The following is an 18,997-nucleotide window of genomic DNA, read 5'->3' as shown; positions in this document are numbered from 1 at the left end:
TCTCTGTAGGCATAACCAAGTATAAAATGGACCAAAGTTCAACAAGTCACACTGCTGTAATGGCCTTGTGAGTTGAATCAGTCCGATTCCTATACCATAATGTATCTTTAGCTAAAGGATTCAGCAACTGTCACAACTATCATTATAAAATTCAAAATACGGGATCCCTGGGTGGCGCAGCGGTTTGGCGCCTGCCTTTGGCCCGGGGCGCGATCCTGGAGACCCGGGATCGAATCCCACGTCGGGCTCCTGGTGCATGGAGCCTGCTTCTCCCTCTGCCTGTGTCTCTGCCTCATTCTCTCTCTCTCTCTGTGACTATCACAAATAAATAAAAATTAAAAAAAAAAATTCAAAATATCCTTCAACTACATAGATATTCATGTGTACACACACCTGTAGCATTACTAGGGGAAATGTTCACAATTCCTTCCTTGTTTTTTAAACAGCATTTGCCATCTATCAGTCACTGCCTTATTTTGAATCATTTGGCACTTATTCCACAAAGCTGCCCTTTGACTTATCCATCTATTTCCCGTACGTGTTGAAAATCTATCTCATGATGCTCTTCATAGGTAAGTGGCTCTTTTGTTTTATTTTTTGGTTTTGCATTCTTCCTGTGCTTTCTGGCTTGTGCCAATCTGTCCTTTAACAGAAAGGGCCATGAACACGGGAGAAACCGAAGAGGGAGTCCAGCATGATGAACTAGAACTTGTGTTCTAGTAACCTACAAGTGTGTGGTTACCTACAAGTTATGATACCCTTTTCAGGGTATCACAAGATCAAATATACCACTGTTTCACTGTATAAACAAGAACAATTTCACTAGCAGGTAATATACCTGCATTGTTTAGGAAATGTGGACATTTGACCATGGATACAGAGATCTATGGTGAAAACACAGATGTCAAACTAAGCAGGCTTGGCCATTTCTAGTTTTCCCATTTATATCAATTTTGTTTCCTGCTTGTTTGGTTTCATGTGCTAGCATTTCCCAGCAGGCAAGTGGGAGTAGGTGCTAAAAACATAAGAAAACTGTGTGGAACAAAAACTTAGAGTTAAGAAAATTTAATTGGCAAAGGACTTCCATGATTACATTTCACTTTCTGCAGCTCTAACCTTCACAAATCCCCAAGATAGTTGTTCTAGAGGTAGTCATTATCAGACACATAAAAACAATGCATGAAAGAGCCGACAGATGTGAAACTTCAGGGTTAGTAGAGAGAGCTGCCCTAAAGAAAGGGAAAAATTAACTTCTTGCTTCAACAAAATAGGATGGTACAGGAGTTTGTGTTATTTCCCTTTCTGGGCCCTTGTTTTAAGTGTTCCTTCTTTGAGTCTCCCTTGCAAGTGTGTTGTCCGTAGGCTCCAAACAGCACTCTGACTATATTTTAAAACCATGGTTCCTTCCAGAGAAATGGTTAATCAGCCTCACTTCTGACTCTTCCTTCTCTATGTCAGGAATGTATTATACCTACAGCCATCTTTACTCAGAAAGAAGAGACGTTCTCAGAGTCTGTCCCATGAAAAAGAAGAAAATGTGAAGCACAGCATTCCGATGTGACATAAGAAAAAAAGGCTTGTGGATTCAGCTGCAACAGACAACACAGGAAACATTCTGTGGGAAAAATACCTGGTACTTGACACAAATCCATGACATAATTGTTCTCCTTGAGACAAAGCCCAGCAGTCTGTTATCCTCACATTATTTTCCAAACACGTATTCTGCACAACCTGCTTCACCAAAGCTGTGGATTTGATACAGGTTAAATTTATTTTCCTGTAAGGTTAATGAGAAATCATTAACTGGAATGGATTCCATTAAATTGAGAAACCAAAGTTGTTAGCTTGAATTATATTTATTTATATCTATTTCTTTTCATTTTGGAGTTCCCAACCATCTTACATTAGACACACTTAGAAAATGATATATTTTCCAAACCCTGAAAGAGTATTCTTGATACTACACAAGTTATTTGTACTCCGATGCCTTAAAAGAGGAGCCCGATGAAGACAGACTAGATCTTTGGTAAATAAATAACATCCCATATTCCTTTTCTGGAGAGAAAACAATCGGGCCATATACTTACCTTACACAGAGACAAAAGGTAAAAAACTATAATAAATTATTTTAAAGGAGGCAAGACAATTAAATTTGTGATGTTTCAGATTATTACTGAATTATCACTAATCTATGTCTTAAGTCATCACTTAGTTTTGAAAACTTTTCTTTGAACAACTAAAATGTATGTGAATAATTGACTAATACCATCATTTCTGTACCATTGGTATATAATTCACTTTTCTTGAAAGAACTCTAGAATATTATCTAGTAACTATGTAAAAAGGGTACTAAATATTTTATGATGTAAATACCAGGTAGCAAAAATGTAGTTATAAAAAAATTGGTAAGAGAAATGATTATTAATAAAGATAATTGGCATCTTTATAAATTTAATATCCTTTCTAGAATTTTAAATATTAAAATTACCCTTTTAAAAAGCTACATTTTGGGGCACCTAGGTGGTTCAGTCAGTTAAGTATCTGATTCTTGGTTTTGGCTCAGGTTGTGGTCTAGGGTTGTGAGTTCAAGCTGCGAGTCAGGCTCTCTGCTCAGTGGGGGGAGGGGAGGGTGTCTTCTTGTCTCTCTCTGCCCCTCCCCCTCAAACACAAGTTTTAAAAATAAATCAGTCTTCCTAAAAAGCTATATTTTGTTTTTATTTTTTTTAAGATTTTATTTATTTATTCATGAGAGAGAGAGAGGCAGAGACACAGGCAAAGGAGAAGCAGGCTCCATGCAGGGAGCCCAATGTGGTCTCTAGGATCAGGCCCTAGGCCGAAGGTGGTGCTAAACCACTGAACCACCCGGGCTGCCATACATTTTGTTTTTAAACTTGCTTATTTTACTTCTAAATTTAAAAAAAAATACTGAAAACTTTAGAACAGAATCCCTTTGCAAACTTTAGGTGTGACTCAGCCAAGCTTCCTCTCAATAAATACAGCTATTTAGATTGCTAAAGTACTCTACGCATCTAGAATCACTAATGTGGCAGAGTAAGAATTAAATGATATCGTATTGGGTCATTATAAGAAATTAAAATTTTATTATTAAATACTTTATTTTTTAAGCCAAATTACCTTAACCAGCCTACTTGAAGACTAAAAAGAACCAGTTTATAATGATGGATTGACAGTAATTTCAGGTCTCTGCAACAATTGTAACAAAGATCTCTGATTCCTTTGGTGACAGTCACAACGGTTAACATTATTGTGGTTGGCTGCTGTATTCATAATTTCATTAGAGGTTGGTGGAAATAAGGATGGACTTTCTCTTCCACTCAAGTTCATGCTCCCCGATTAAAAAAACTAGACGATAAACATCTACCTAGTTAATTGGATATTACCCATATTGCAAAGTTGATTTCTTTGGCTATTTTAACTGTCCATCAAATCTCAATTTTATTTTGTTCAATATTGTCACAGCTTTAGTTTCTCAAATCTAAAAATATAGGTGAAATTGGCAAACTATTAGATATTTTAAAAACAGAAAGCATAACTTTTAAAATGATCTTTCCTGGGGCACCTGGGTGGCACAGTTGGTTAAGCATCCAGCTCTTGATTTCAGTTCAGGTCATGATCTTGCAGTTGTGAGATCAGGCTCCATTCTGGGTATGGAGCCTGCTTAAGTTTCTCTCTCCCTCTTCCACTGCCCCTGCCTCTTAAAAAAAAAGAGGGTGGAGTGATGGGGGGTAAAAACTGCCCTGAATGAAAATTTCTTTGAAGAACTTATTACTCAGCGAAAGTCTACCTAAAAAAAAATACAGCAGATACTGCAGTATTATCAAAATGCTTGGGCTTTTTATCAAAGTAGTTGAAAAGCAGTAACACTTCTTCCAAAAGTATCCATTCTATATTAATGCATTTTATTTTCCTCCAGTATGCTTTTCAAAAATTGCGCTTATCCTGGTCTTACATTTTTGGTCAATAAATAGGTTAATGTTAGGATGAGAGGATTCTTCATTGCTGCATACCTGTTTGCGTTCATTCAGGAAACACTTATGTTGTAGGGTGCCGGGCACAGTGTAGGAACAAAATTATAAAACTGTAACAGGCTTCCTTTTTTTTTTTTTTTTTTAAGATTTTATTCATCCATTCGTGAGATACACACACACACACAGAGAGAGAGAGAGAGGCAGAGACACAGGCAGAGGGAGAAGCAGGTTCCCTGCAGGGAGCCCGACGTGGTACTGGATCCCAGATCTCCAGGATCAGGCCCTGGGCTGAAGGCGGCGCTAAACCGCTGAGCCACTGGGGGTGCCCACAGGCTTCCTTTAAACACATTTGTTACTAAAGAATGTACATCTCACTGAAGTCCCTAAAAGAAGCTATTTTTAGTATACCTTATTCTGCCTACCTTAAGCAAGTTGTCACCTATAAGAATTTGTATTTCAAAAAAAAAAAAAAAAAAAAGAATTTGTATTTCTTTCAAAATATGATGCAGAGGGGCAACTGGGTGGCTCAGTCAGTTAAGCACCTGCCTTCAGCTCAGGTCATGATCCCAGGGTTCTGGGATCGAGTCCTGCATTGGGCTGCTCAGTGGAGTCTGCTTTTCCCTCTCTCTCTGCCTCTCCCCCGGCTTATGCTCTCACTTGCTCACTTTCTCAAAAAATGAAAAAAAAAAAAAAAAAAAAAGCGTAGCTATAACATGAATATCCAAAATGTTTCTGCAAAGAATCTTATATTTATTTATGAACAAAGAAAACAGTTACATTTTATGATGCTGAAGTAGTAAAGTGATTTAAAATGAATATATGCTAAAAATCATCTCCTTTTCCCTCAACATCATCTTCTCATTTATTTTTCCTTTGTAAACATAATGTTTTCCCTTGTTCAGGTAATTTTTACTTTCTACTTCCATGTCTACTTGCTATGTTAACTTTGATATGGTGCTGTGTTCCAGGGTCCTTTTTCAAAGTATATTCCATGGAGCAACAATCATAGAACTATCAGGGTGCCACCTAGGACACAGATTCATGGGTTCCACTGGAACCCAAGAACCTGCATTTTCCCAGGCTCCTCACATGCACCTCTTGCACACTATAGTGTGAGTCTAAAGTATTTCAGTCTTGGACAGAAAACTGTTAATAAGAACTTACATAAAAGCCATCATACAATATAGTTCTGTTTTTAGAACTGAGATTATGGTATTTATTTTACGTTTAGTCTTCATAGATGTTCAACAGGAATTAGTTTATCTTTGCTAAGGGTAGCTAGAGTTTAAAATCTCCTCTTAAAGGTAACTGTTGATTCCATATGAAAAACAACTAGTAAGAACATGCCTTAATTCATCAAATAAATGTAGATATCCACTGTGTCCTTACTTTGTGGTTATTCAGCTGAGCCACATGGTCCTGTGAGAGAGAAACATGACCTGGGAGTAAGAACAGTGGGTTTGATCTGAAATCCAGTTCCAATGTTTATTAAGCGAATGGCTCCCTGAGTTCTTCTCCTTAAATGCCCAACATTGTTGTAAAGAACAAATGCAGGATGGTAAATTAAACCTTTTTAAGTGACAAAGAGCTATACAGAAGTAGGAAATTTGTGACATGTTGCCTTGATGCTTAAAAATTATATGATGGAAAAAATATATATGATGAGTTTACAGATTTCTATTTTCTGAATATAAGTTCCATGAAGGCAGGAATGTCATGCCTTGTTCACTTTGTACCCCAGAGCCTCAGAGGGTGGCACACTGTCCACACAGAATTGTTTGTGCGGCTCTGACTTTATTGATTACTGACAGTAGATCGAGAAAAAGACATGTTTTTAAAAAGAAATCTATCAGGTTAATCAGGTGATGTTTCAATTCTATTTGATTACTCTCAGGGCACTTCATGGTTAGAAGACACAAAAAGTTTTTTTTTTTTTTTAAACTTCTATTAAGTACCCTTTCTTACTGCGCTACTTGCTTTTAGAATGTTTTAAGGAGAACAATTTAACTTTCCATTATCTTCCCAAGTCCCAACACTTCACATTGTCAACCATTAGAGCTATTTTCAGTGAAACATAAAAGTGGTAACATTTCTATTACGTTTTAGAATTTATGAAGCATATTTTTGTATTCTTTTATCCTCAAAACTACTTTGTGAGGGAAGTTATTCCTTTTATCCAGGAAATAAAACCAAAGTCAGGGAGTCCTCTCTGTCGTTCTTAGTTTCATATCCAATAGTTTAGCTAGAAATTATTTCACAGGTTCCTTATGTTTGACAAGAATCAGACAATCTAAGTGACAGTTTTACAGAATACCATACTGTTTATGAAGATTTACCACATTACATGCACACACACAACTTCATAATTACTACAGACATCACACACTTAAAAAGAGGAGACTTTAGAGTTTAAGATCAGAATAAAGTGTTTCCTTCCAGAAAATATGAAAGTATATTACCTCATCCAGGACCAGAGCAATGATGATACACGTTTATACATGAAGATGACACCTTGACGTCTTTTTCTGCGGTGGTGAGATGAAGCATGTGCATTGTTCCAGCAACATTCTGTCCCCTGGTTCCATCCGAAATGCCTGCAGCTAGCAATAGGCTTGGTGGGGCAGAGATACAGACTCACCGAAGGCCTAGCCTACAGCCTGGCTTCAGTGAAGACCCCATCCTCCTAACCAAAGGATCTGATTGCCCTTCTCAAACAGTAATTTATGAAAATGTTTACCAAAAGTTTAAAACTGCTTATTTTCAAAGTTACTAAGTTCTTTCAAGATGGTAGTTGAGTCCCTAAGTCTTATTCCTTTTATAAATATAGTATCACTATCTTTGATTAAAATCATTTTGGAGAACTTCTGACGATTAGCCTCATAAAAGGTTATAGTTAGTTACTATAGTGGAGTAACTACATATAGTGGAGTCACTACATGATAAAATACAAAGAATTTGAGGCACCTGCATGGATCCCAACCTGAATTTAGAATCTACCTGTTCTAAATGCACTTTTCAAATCAAGAGTCAGTGTTCTGAGATGCCTTATTGGCTTTAACCCCACACAATTCATTTGTGACTATATCCCAGCACGCTCTTTGTCTTGGCAACTTGTGATTTCAAAATCCAACCGAAGATGACTTGTGAAGGAAGCATTTCTATACATAGTCTGGAATATTTGTTCTAAAAAGGCAGAGACTTCTGGTTTCTAGAGAATCAGGTGAGCCCTCCTGAGGGAATAAGTTCATTCTGACCTGAGGTCATACAGGTAACCAAGAGAATATTATTCCAGTGACCTATATCTTAGAATGTTTAGATTTAAGAAACTTTAGGTTTTCAAATTAAGAATTTTTGAGAGAGCAAGCAAGCGAGCAAACAGGGAGGGGGAGAGAGAAAATCTCAGGGCTGAAAGCCCAGCGCAGAGCCTGGCATGGGGCTGGATCTCATTACCCAGAGATCATGACCTGAGCCAAAATCAAGAGTTGGTCGCTTAACCAACTGAGCCACCTGGGTGCTCCTAGAATCTTACATTTTTGATTCTTTAGATGTTACCATGAACAGGAAAATCCTACATATCTTAAGCTCAAGACTGCCAAAATCAAAAACAGGCATGGGGCCAGGGCTAGGAAGAAAGGATACAGATATATTTTATTTCCTCGTTTTTGTACTCTTCTGTTTTCTTGTCAGAGGCAGGAGCAGGGACAAAGTTTGCATGAAAAGAAACTAGATTGAGGAGAAAAGGGCAGGCTGGGTTTAGAACACTGAGCTAATGCTTCATTCCTTCCTCCAGCACTAGCAAGCTCTGCCTGCCAAACTCGGCGGAAGTGCAGACACACTCTTCAGTGTCCACTTCCCCCTTCTTGATTGATTGCTAGCCACTTTTGCAAGCTGGCCCAGGAATTTAAAGTCCTTCAACCCAAGACCTGTTCCTTTATACTACAACTCCTAAACTTTCCAGTTCCAGCAGCTTTTTAACATGAGGTACTGTCCTTTTCTAATTTTTTTTGTCGATGTACAACATTATTATATTCGTTTCAGATGTACAATAGAGATGTTTGTCAATTCTATACATTATGCAATGTGCACCACAGTAAGTGTAGTCACTGCCACCACAGTTATTTCAATATTATTGACTATGTTCCCTATGCTTCAGGGTTATTTCTTTTCTCTGATGACAGCAATCTGTATTCAGTATGAATGAGGCTTCATCCTTAATAGGAGTTTTCATCTTAGAGTGAGCCCTAATGCCCAGATGCAGTAAAAAGAGCACTGAATCTGGGGTTTTAGGGTCTTGGTAGCCCTGCCTCTTATTTGATGTATTTTCTCCATATTAAAATAGAAAATGCTTCTTCCCAGTCTTGTAGAAATGAAATAATAGAAGTGAAAATTTTAGTGAACTTACAGTCTGACACCTAACAATAAATGTTAGATGAATTTCAATCCCTAATTGGTAGGAAGTAAAAGGAAGTGTATGCAGTGGGAAGGAAAGAGAAGGTGGCTTCTAACGTAACAGTTTCAGCTTCTTTCAAATTCATTCCCCTCTGGCCTGGCCTCTAAGGAAGTAATAATAAGACGTGTTGGCGGGATCCCTGGGTGGCTCAGCGATTTATTGCCTGCCTTCAGCCTAGGGCATGATCCTGGAGTCCCAGAATCGAGTCCCACGTCGGGCTCCCTGCATGGAGCCTGCTTCTCCCTCTGCCTGTGTGTGTCTCTCATGAATAAATAAATCTTTTTAAAAAAAATGTTGGCATTGCAGGTGAATACTACCTGAAAGCTTGCCTTTCCTTCCCCTTTTCTGTAAAGCATCTAGTGCCATAATGAAGTTCAGCAAAAGAAAGAACAGAATATGAATTACACAGTGAATCACAAGTATTTAAACCCTGGCATTATATATTTGTCAATTCATATATTTGGAAAACAGAATTAGTAGAGCTATTTTTAACCTAAGTGGGAAGTAGGTTCACTTGGTGACAATATGAATGTACATGTCACACAGGAATAATAGTAAGGTTCTATAGTGCTTTTAAGTACTAAGCATTACCATGGCATTGTAGACACAGGGCATATTACTCCAGTGGCACAACTTTTTCCCCCAGGTATATATATATCTATATATAGATATATATATCCATGTATATATATATGGATACCCATATACGTACCCATCAGTACATTCATATTGGTTAAAGCCAACCCTGATTAATGCCTGCATGAAGGAAAAATAAGTAGGAAACAGATCAAATGCTGGCTGATTCTCAAGCCCTTGAGTAAAATCTATCCTTGAGGACACTGTCACATTACTTCATTTATTTGTTATTAGGCCACTGATCACCCTGCTTAAGATAGAGATGTGTACTTACAAAACACATTGTTCTTTCAAGGAGATATTTGCCCAGCATTCCATCCATCTTTCTCCTCAAGGAAACCCAGTTCACATATGACCCAGGCCTGGTGAGTTAGAGTACCCCAACTCCCAAGGCCCAGATTTAGTTGTTCAGTGTGACCCAAGCAGAACCAGAGTCCTCTCCATATTGCTTCTGACATACCCATGAGCAAAGACACCTTTCCTCCCCTTTGAGTTTTCTGGTAGCCATCTTACCAACTTATGTGGGGTGATCCCATCTATAGAAATGAAATAAGAAATGCCAATAGAAATGGCATTGTTTGACTCAGCTGACTAATCAGATCTACTCTTGAACTTCTTGGTTTGTAAGCTAATATCCTCTTCCTTGGTTGAAGCTTTTTTGAATTGGGTAACTTTCAATTATATTCAAGAGTCCCAAGCATAGGAAAATTCTAGCCACCACTAATGAATCTGATACAGCTAATGTTCAATACACACACCATGCTTATTATTCAATGCAGGCAGCCATTCCAAGACTGTGTTTTATCTATAAGAATAAGAAAACACTGAGTCAATGAATATCCTCTAGAGAATTCATGGGAAATCGATCATGATGCCACTGTTACCACAACCATTTGGTTTTGCTAGCAAACCCCCGTGCCTTAAAACAAATAAGTATCGTGCACAAAATTCACAAGATTATTTTACTAGAATTTATGGGGAAGAGATAATGGAGTCAAATTGTCACAAAGAAAATCTTCAGATTAAACTCCAGCCAAATAAAAAATAATTCAAGTTCTTTCAGTCTCCACTGCCTGGGCACCGAAGCAACACCCCTTCTCTCTGCAGGCACATGTCAAGCTGCCAGTTATTGTATCCACCTGTTTTCCTGCCACTTAACTCTCTGCATCCTGTCTCGGCAATCCCAGATGTGAGCTCTGAAAAACTTCTTCCATTTCTATGGTTGTCCTCATCCAGCTGAGGCTGCTGCTATCACAAACCTTCACCAACCATATGCTCTGGTCCATACAGCTTTCTTCTTAAACTCTGGGAGGACTCTTAAGGACAACAGGGTGGCTAAGGGAACAAAACAAGTAAAATACACTGTTCCATCTAGTGAAACTGCATTTGAAGAGGTCATTTAGATCGAAAATGTGTCAGAACAGAGCTTGGCTTTTTCTTCCTTGGCCCATCATCAAGACTAAGAATTCCCATCAAGCCTTAGGCAGAATTTTAATAGTAGAAAACTATTAATAAAATCTAGGAGAAAGGGTGTTTTCATGTTGTTAGATTATTCTTCAAACAGTTAACAGGAGATTCTACAGAGTATAACAACAATTGACTTCTGGGATGCTGTTTTTTTTTTTCCTTCAACTGAGTGATGGTTAAATAGGTTATATTCCTTCCCTTTATAAGAAAGCTACGTATGATTTTTGGACTTTTCTACATGAATAGGACTTTTTCCATTAGATGTTTAGTTAAAAGATAAACAAAATAAAAACCTGATCCTGTGATGAAGTTAGGTTCACATGCTCAATGGAGCAGGCATGGCTGTGCTAATCTGCATTTGACTATGTGCCCACAAGTCCATACCTTTTCTTATTCTTCACAGGTCCCGCAGGGATCAATTTAAAGTAGGGCAGTTCTGTGTAATTCCTCTGGGTCACTTATTATAGATCTTATTTTAGGATATTAATATAAATATATTGAGATGTTATTTAAAATGTAATAGTGAGGAAATGTAGGTAAGCCAGTTAGACTCTAATAAGCCCTTAAGTGAACATGTACCTCCTTGACCCAAATTTTCTTCATCAGTATCAAGTTGTTTCCTACTTTCATGACCTAAAACAGTGTATGTTTGGAGCAACCACTGGTATTATAGACCCATGGCCATAAAAAATGAGTTCAAACTCCCTGAGGCTAACAAATGAAGGAAATCCTAGCAAGTCTCTAGGGACAGATCAAGTAAACATGTCAGACTACTGTCCCTATGCTCAGTGAAGTTCTGTGTTTGATCTCAATCCACTTACCTACCTATACATGCCCTTCGAGTATGCTGGGGGTAAGAAAAAGGATCAGATCAATTCTTACTTGTTTGGCAACCAACAAAGTATACCATACTTAGATTAAAATATGGTCATACTAAGACTCTAGGCTGGCCAGCTAAATTATCATAAGTGCAGGGCAGCAGGTGATTTTCCCAAGTGTAGTATCTTTCCAGGGCAATATCTTATAGCATGTTAGGGGCCACTGCAACAGCAGCCATTGGTTGGACCAGATCCCTACATCCTGAGAGACAGATGACAGTACAAGCTGTCTCAGGCCACAGAACCAATGCCCAAAAGGCTTCTCAGATTTGAGTAAAATAATGTACCTAATTTTCACAGAAAGACTTCCAGATTTGAGTAAAATAATGTACCTAATTTTCATATATTTATGCTTGTGGTTCTTACAGTTCAACAAATCAACAAAGAAGTGTAAAAAAATACAAAAAGTACTTAAATGCCTAAAAGCATGGGTAATGTCCAATTCCCTTGGCAAAATACTATGCAGCTATTACAAATACTATTAATGAAGGCAATATAGGAATAGGTTAAAATGCTTTAAAAATAAATTTTAAATAAAGGCAGTGCTCAAAGTGTCTCTGTGTATTTTTTCAGTTGCTTAATAATTATAAATACATTAAAACAATGCTTATATGCAGAGGAGGCCAAAATTTCTTAGGGAAAAAATATAAAAATTGCCATTGGGCAAGGGCAAGGGGACTCTGGATTCCTCTCTGCTCCTTCCTGAATTTTCTAAACCTTAATTAAAGTAATAGGTTGCCATCATAATTAAACATTTAAAAGCTATTTAAATAAAAGTTAAATTTAAAGGCATAGAACTCTTCTTAAATCCACATTCTACTTCAAAATGCCACATGATGACAGCTCTAGATTACTTCTCTAGACTGAATTCAGATGAGCCCTTTCAGGAGCCAATATACACTAGAATGCTGTTTCTGTAGCAAAGACAATCATGGATGGCTTTTACCTATATTGGGCATGTAGTATGGAAGTAATACCTTTTAAAAGATCCCTGGATTTTGCTGAGAGGACTTCTTTAGGGCTTTCCATGATGCTGAAGAGCCAGTCAATGAACTAGGAAGATGAAAAGGAAGAGCAGTGTCAGTGAACACGGTCCCACTATTAATAAGAAAGCAGTCAGGAGCTTGGGCCTGCATTTATGCATATCTGTGCAAGGCTGGCAGACTAGAGATGAGAAGAGGACCAGGCCTAAGAGACAAGGAAGTTGGACAGAGCTTCCATTTAGTCCAATGACCCAGCAAAGTTAAAACTCATTTCCTGGCTAAATGCCCTGAGATCTGCTATAGATTTTAACAGTGAGGTAGATATGGGCCCAGGGAATCTCCTGTGTGCCACAAACTTTCTCTCTCATCACTGAGAGCATCAGAGAGGTTAACTGAGCACCTTGCCCAAGTCCACTCCCAATGAATGGCAGAGTCCAGATTTCAACCTCAGTACATCTGACTGCAGAGCCTCGCACTTCTTCTTTGCATCCCGCTGCCTGATTCTGCATACAACTAGGCCCAGGCTCGTGGGGTGGGTAGTAAATAGGGGATTTACTTATGTCTGACATCATAAGCCCTTGTTTCTAAAATAAGATATTCTGTAGATGAGGACAATTTCTGCCCAAATGGAATTGAAACAGGAAGTTGAAATGCAAGGGAAAGGCATAAAATAATTTACTAGGTAAAGCCAAGTGTGTTAACTGCAAATAAATCCTATAAATGAGGTAGAAACTCAGACTACTCATGAGTTTGACTGTTTGATCTCCAAGGGTACAGCCAAAATTGTTTCTGAATTAGATAGAGGGTAATTTCATTCATGTCTAAATGTTGCCAATCTCTACTCACTAAAAAAACACATACATTAGTCATAGATACTAGGTATTTTAACTTTGGACACAGAAACTGGCTTGAAGAAAGAGTAAGATAGAAAATACTCCTAATTCTCTATTTTGAGTAAATTTAAAAAAATTTTTCTTTTCCCAGTTTTGTTTTATAATATCCTACTGTTATGTAAATAAATCAAGAACTACAAATACATAATAGGTGTAGGATGTCTACACTGCAGTCCAAAGTGATCACGGTGTCCCAGATCAGAAAAAACATAAGGGGATACCACATTGGAACTTACTTTGATTTAAAATGAAACAGAAAACACAAAATTTGGATGATATGAATATTTAAGAAAACAAAGGCATTTGAATGGAGATGCTTAGTGGAGTTGTGCGTGGCTAACCTGTGAGTCCATGGTTCAGAAATATTTTTAAGGACTAATGTTCAGATTTTAACAGTAAGCCACAAAAAGTTAGCTTTAAGCTTTCAACCTCATTAAAAAAAAATCCAGTTTTCATTGAATGGGATTCAAAAAAATCTTTCACTCAACTGTATTAAAGGCAATTCAGAGCCATGGAATGAGAAGTACAGAAAGCACAGTGTTTTCATAGGCTCCGCACAACAGCCAGGAGCCCGGGGACACTCGACATTAAAAACCAAAAGGTGCTTCCTATGGTCTGGATTTTGCTAAGGGCTAGGATAATGACCTTTACAAATTTCCCAGTGTCATCTAGCACATGCCAGGAGCAGGACGGGCCCCAGGATCAGCAACGTGGCTATAGGATGGAATGAGCTATGCAGAACCTTCATTGTGCTATGAGAATGTGGATGCTCCAGATGCCCACCTCCCCAACCTAACTCCCAGGCATGATGGATCATTCCCAGCCTTGCTCACCACCACTGTATCCTTCTTGTCATGCAATCCTGCAGCCTTGAACTTGCCTGTCTGTCCTTACTATGACGTTCTGAGCACCCAGAGCCTCACTTACTCTTTCCTCCTCATGATCAAGAACACATGTGTCTTCAAGTATAAGCTAAGGCAAGTATAAGCTCTTCTCTGCCTCACCTCCTACCATAAGCAATTTCCCACTGTTGCCACCATTGTTTTTTGGCCAGCAGTGAGCCTCACTCTCTGAGGTTTTGTATCTGGCTAAGATTCGGGGCTGAGGATGAAAACCTGTGGGGTAATTCCAGTTGCGCTTAACTCCCAACCTCAATTCTAAAGCAGAAATTGCTCAAGAGAAGATGGCCACCTTCCCTGGCAGGCAGGTGGCTGCTCACCTCACCTTCTGGGTCTGTTCCTTCCATGGCTCTTTTTGCAGCAGAAGAGGCATGCTACTGGGAAGGAGAGTGAGAGCCTCCTGAAGAGCGACCCTGTGCATTGGGCTCCTGCCAAGGAAGCTTGAAGCTGACCCAGCTGGGCCATTTTCCTGATGCCATGGCAACCAACTAGCACTGAGGCCAAGGAGGAGAGGGGCACCGTGGTCCGCCCACGTAACCACTGCAGTTGCAAATACCAGCAACAAGAAGTCCAAAGCCTACAAAGGAAATAGAGTTAGGTCATGTGTTTTAACAATTCAGAGCAAACCAAGTTCATACACATAGCTTCTATCATGATGATGCAATGTCATCTTCCCCTTTGTCCCAGAAGAGGAGCCACACTGAACAACAAACTCTATTTCCATGCTTTTAATGAATTAATGTTTTACGGCTTCAGAAGGTTTCAGGGATCCTCTTTTGTAAGACAGAAGGCCCAACAGTTTCATTATTATTGCTCTAATAATACAGGAGAAACATTATTTAATTCCTAATAATACTGAGATCCAAATATGCCTCTGCTTTGGTGTTTCCAAAAAGATAAAAGAATTCATTAGGAGTGATATAGAAAGGGATATTAAGATTTGTTGTTAGGTGGCCAAAACGGATTTTTAAAAAGAGGTCTGATAGTCTGTTTCTATTTTGAACATTAACAAATGACTCCCTACATACATTTTATTTTTCTATTCTCATTATTTAATCTAAATATTTGAGTGGCAAACACTTGGTTTTGTTCCATTGATGCTGAAATGTAAACATTAAGACAAACTAAAAACAAGCTTTCTTGGAATAAGTGAGTCAGTCACAACAAATCATTAGGCATTTTTTAAAACCATTTTTTCAGTATGTTCAGTCATAGACTCACCGAAGTCTGGATCCTGACCTATATCTATAATTCCAAGAATTAAAAAAAAAATTTAATTCCACTGTAATATTAGTTTAGGGTATATAATATAGTGATTCAACAATTCCATATATTACCCATTTGCTCATCAATATAATTCCCTTCACCTATCTCGCCCATTCCCCCACCCACCACCCCTATGGTAGCCATCTGGTTTGTTGTCTACAATTACGAGTCTGGTTTTGTTTTTTGGTTTGTTTTGGTTTTGGTCTGTCTCCTTTATTCCCTTTTGTTTGTTTTGTTTCTTAAATTCCACATATGAGTGGAATCATATGGTATTTGTCTTTCTCTGACTGACTTATTTTGCTTAGCATTATCTTTTCTAGCTACATCCATGTTCCTGCAAAGATTTCATTCTTTTTATGGCTGAATAATATTCTCGTGTGTGTGTGTGTGTGTATCTCACTTCTTTCTCCATTCATCTATCAATGGATACCCAGGTTGCTTCCATACTTTGACTATTGTTGATAATGCTGCTATATACATAGGAGTGCATATATCCCTTCAAATTAGTGTTTTTGTAAATCTTTGGGGAAATACCCAGTGATACAATTAGGGTGGTTCTATTTTTAATTTTTTGAGGATACTCCATACCATTCTCCACAGCAGCTGCACCAGCTTGCATTCCTGCCAACAGTTCATGAGGGTTCCTTTTTCTTCACATCCTCACCAACATTTGTTGTTTCTTGAGTTTTTATTTTAGCCATTCTGGCAGGTATGAGGTGATATCACACTGTGGGTTTGATCTATATTTTCATGATGATGAGTGATATTGAGAATCTTTTTATGTGTCTGTTGATCATCTGGGTCTTCTTTGGAGAAATGTCATTTCATGTTTTCTGCTCATTTTTTATTGGATTTTTTTTTTTTTTTGGTGTTGAATTGTAGAAGTTCTTTATATATTCTGGACACTAACCTTTTTATCAGATATGACATTTACAAATATGTTCTCCCATTCAGTAGGTTGTCCATCAATTTTGCTTGTTTCCTTTGTTGTGCAGAAGCTTTTTATTTTGATGTCGTCCCAATCAATAGTTTATTTCTGCTTTTGTTTCCCCTGACTCAGGAGACATATCTAGAAAGATGATGCTAGGCTGACATGAGAGAAATTACTGCTTGTGCTTTCTTGTAGGATTTTAATGGTTTCAGGTCTCACATTTAGGTCCTTAATTCATTTTTGAGATTTTGTGTTTGGTGTAAGAAAGCAGACCATTTTCATTCTTTTTTTTTTTTTAATTTTTCTTTTAAACTTTTATTTATTTATGATAGGCACACAGTGAGAGAGAGAGAGAGAGAGGCAGAGACACAGGCAGAGGGAGAAGCAGGCTCCATGCACCGGGAGCCCGACGTGGGATTCGATCCCGGGTCTCCAGGACCGTGCCCTGGGCCAAAGGCAGGCGCCAAACCGCTGCACCACCCAGGGATCCCCATTTTCATTCTTTTGCATGTTGCTGTCCAGTTTTTCCAACACCATTTGTTGAAGAGTCTTTTTCCCATTGCATATTCTTGCCTCCTTTGTTGCAGATTAATTGACCTATGATTGTGGGTTTATGTTGGAGTTTCTATTCTGTTCCATTGATCTATGTGTCTATTTTCATGCCAGTACCATACTGTTTTGTAATTACAGCTTTGTAACATAACTTCAAGTCTGAAATTGTGATACTTCCAGTTTTGATTTTGCTTTGGCTATTCAGGGTCTTTTGTGGTTCCAAACAAATTTGAGGATTGTTTGTTCTAGTTTTGTAAAAACTGCTGTTGGTATTATTTTTTAAAGATTTTATTTATTCATGAGAGACATACAGAGGGAGGCAGAGACATAGGCAGAGGGAGAAGCAGGCTCCATGCGAGGAGCCCGATGTGGGATGGATCACGCCCTGAGCCAAAGGCAGACACTCAACCACTGAGCCACCCTGGTGCCCCTGCTGTTGGTATTATGAAAAGGATTGCATTGAATCAGTAGACTGCTTTGGTTAGCATAGACATTTTAACAATATTTGTTTATCCAATCCATGAGCATGGACTGCCTTTCATTTCTTTGTGTTGTTTTCGTTTTCTTTCATCAATGTTTTATAGTTTTCAGTGTATAAGTCTTTCATCTCCTAGGTTTAGTTTATTCCTAGGTATTTTATTATCTTTGGTGCAATTGCAATGGGACTTGTTTCTTAACTCCTCTTTCCGCTACTTCATTATTAGTGTATAGAAATGCAACAGATTTCTGTACACTAATTTTGTATCCTGCAGCTTTACTGAATTCATTTATCAGTTCTAACAGCTTTTTGGTGGAGCATTTCAGGTTTTCTATATACAGTATCATGTCATCTGCAAAGAGTTTAAGCTTTACTTCTTCCTTAGCAATGTGGATGCCTTTTATTTCTTTTTGTTGTCTGACTGCTGTGGCTAGGACTTCCAGTACTATGTTGAATAAAAGTGGTGAGAGTGGTCATCCTTGTCTTGTTCCTCACCGTAGGTAAAAAGTTCTCAATTTTCCCCCACTGAGTATGATGTTAGCTGTGGGTTTTTTACATGTGGCTTTATTGTATCTAAGTATGTTCCCTCTAAATCCATTTTAATAAGAGTTTTTATTTTTAATCATGAATGGGTGTTGTATTTTGTGAAATATTTTTTCTGCATCTATTGAAAGGGTCATGGTTTTTATAGTTTTTCTTACTGATGTCATGTATCACGTTGCTTGATTTGCAAGTATTGACACCCTTGCACCCCAGGAATAAATCCTACTTAATTGTGATGAATTATTTCTTTAATGTATTATTTGATTTGGTTTGCTAATATTTCTGTTGAGGATGTTTATCAAAAAGATTGGCCTGTAGTCTCTTTTTGTGGTATCTCTTGTCTGGTTTTGGTATCAGGATAATGCTCATCTCACAGAATGAATTTGAAAGTTTTCTGTCCTCTTCTATTTTTGAAAAAGTTTGAGAAGAAAAGGTATTAAGTCTTCTTCAGATGTTTGGTAGAATTCACCTGTGAAGCCATCTGGTCCTGGACTTTTGTTTGTTGGGAATTTTTTGATTACTGATTCAATTTCATGGCGGTCATCGGTCTGTTAAAATTTTGTTTATTCCTCATTCAGTTTTGGGAAATTATATGTTTCTAGGACTTTATCCATTTCTTCTAGGTTGTCCAATATGCTGGCATATAATTTTTCATAACATTCTCTTATAATCCTTTGTATTTTTGTGGTGTTGGTTATTTCTCCTCTTTCATTTGTGATTTTGAGTTTCCTTTTTTTTTTTTTTTGGATGAGTCTGGCTAAAGGTTTATCAAATTTTGTTGATTTTTTTCAAAGAAACAGCTCCTGTTTTCACTGAACTGTTCTATTGTTAAAGTTTCTCTATCATGTATTTCTACTCTAATCTTTATTATTTCCTCCTCCCTTCTACTGGTTTGGGATTTTGTTGTTCTTTTTCTAACTCCTTTAGGTGTAAGGTTAGGTTGTTTATTTGAGATTCTTCTTGGGGTAGGCCTATAAACTTCCCTGGATGTTTCTAGTTTCATAGTGTTGTGGTTAGAAAAGATGCATGGCA

At 37.9% G+C, this 18,997-nt stretch overlaps 2 protein-coding genes across 4 annotated transcripts in view; one reads left to right on the top strand and one right to left on the bottom strand.

Moving 5' to 3' along the window:
- HACD4 (3-hydroxyacyl-CoA dehydratase 4) overlaps nucleotides 1-1,836 on the top strand; it is a 30,464-nt gene extending 28,628 nt beyond the window's left edge. For both annotated transcript variants that reach the window (XM_072841512.1, XM_072841511.1), the window contains exons 6-7: nucleotides 447-572; nucleotides 1,459-1,836. In XM_072841512.1, coding sequence (XP_072697613.1) covers nucleotides 447-572; nucleotides 1,459-1,541 — 209 coding nt within the window. In that variant the 3' untranslated portion in view covers nucleotides 1,542-1,836. The remainder of the gene's footprint in view (nucleotides 1-446; nucleotides 573-1,458) is intronic.
- An 8,187-nt stretch (nucleotides 1,837-10,023) lies between these two features.
- Nucleotides 10,024-18,997, bottom strand: part of FOCAD (focadhesin) — a 312,742-nt gene continuing 303,768 nt past the window's right edge. For both annotated transcript variants that reach the window (XM_072841513.1, XM_072841514.1), the window contains exons 42-44: nucleotides 14,521-14,772; nucleotides 12,398-12,473; nucleotides 10,024-10,410 (exon numbers count right to left, since the gene is read on the bottom strand). In XM_072841513.1, the coding sequence (XP_072697614.1) occupies nucleotides 10,337-10,410; nucleotides 12,398-12,473; nucleotides 14,521-14,772 (402 nt within the window). In that variant the 3' untranslated portion in view covers nucleotides 10,024-10,336. The remainder of the gene's footprint in view (nucleotides 10,411-12,397; nucleotides 12,474-14,520; nucleotides 14,773-18,997) is intronic.

This window comes from Canis lupus, chromosome 10, assembly GCF_048164855.1.
Source record: "Canis lupus baileyi chromosome 10, mCanLup2.hap1, whole genome shotgun sequence".
Classification (NCBI taxonomy): Eukaryota; Metazoa; Chordata; class Mammalia; order Carnivora; family Canidae; genus Canis; species Canis lupus.
The sequence above is the reverse complement of the archived record's forward strand: the minus strand, read 5'-3'. Positions and strand labels throughout refer to the sequence as shown.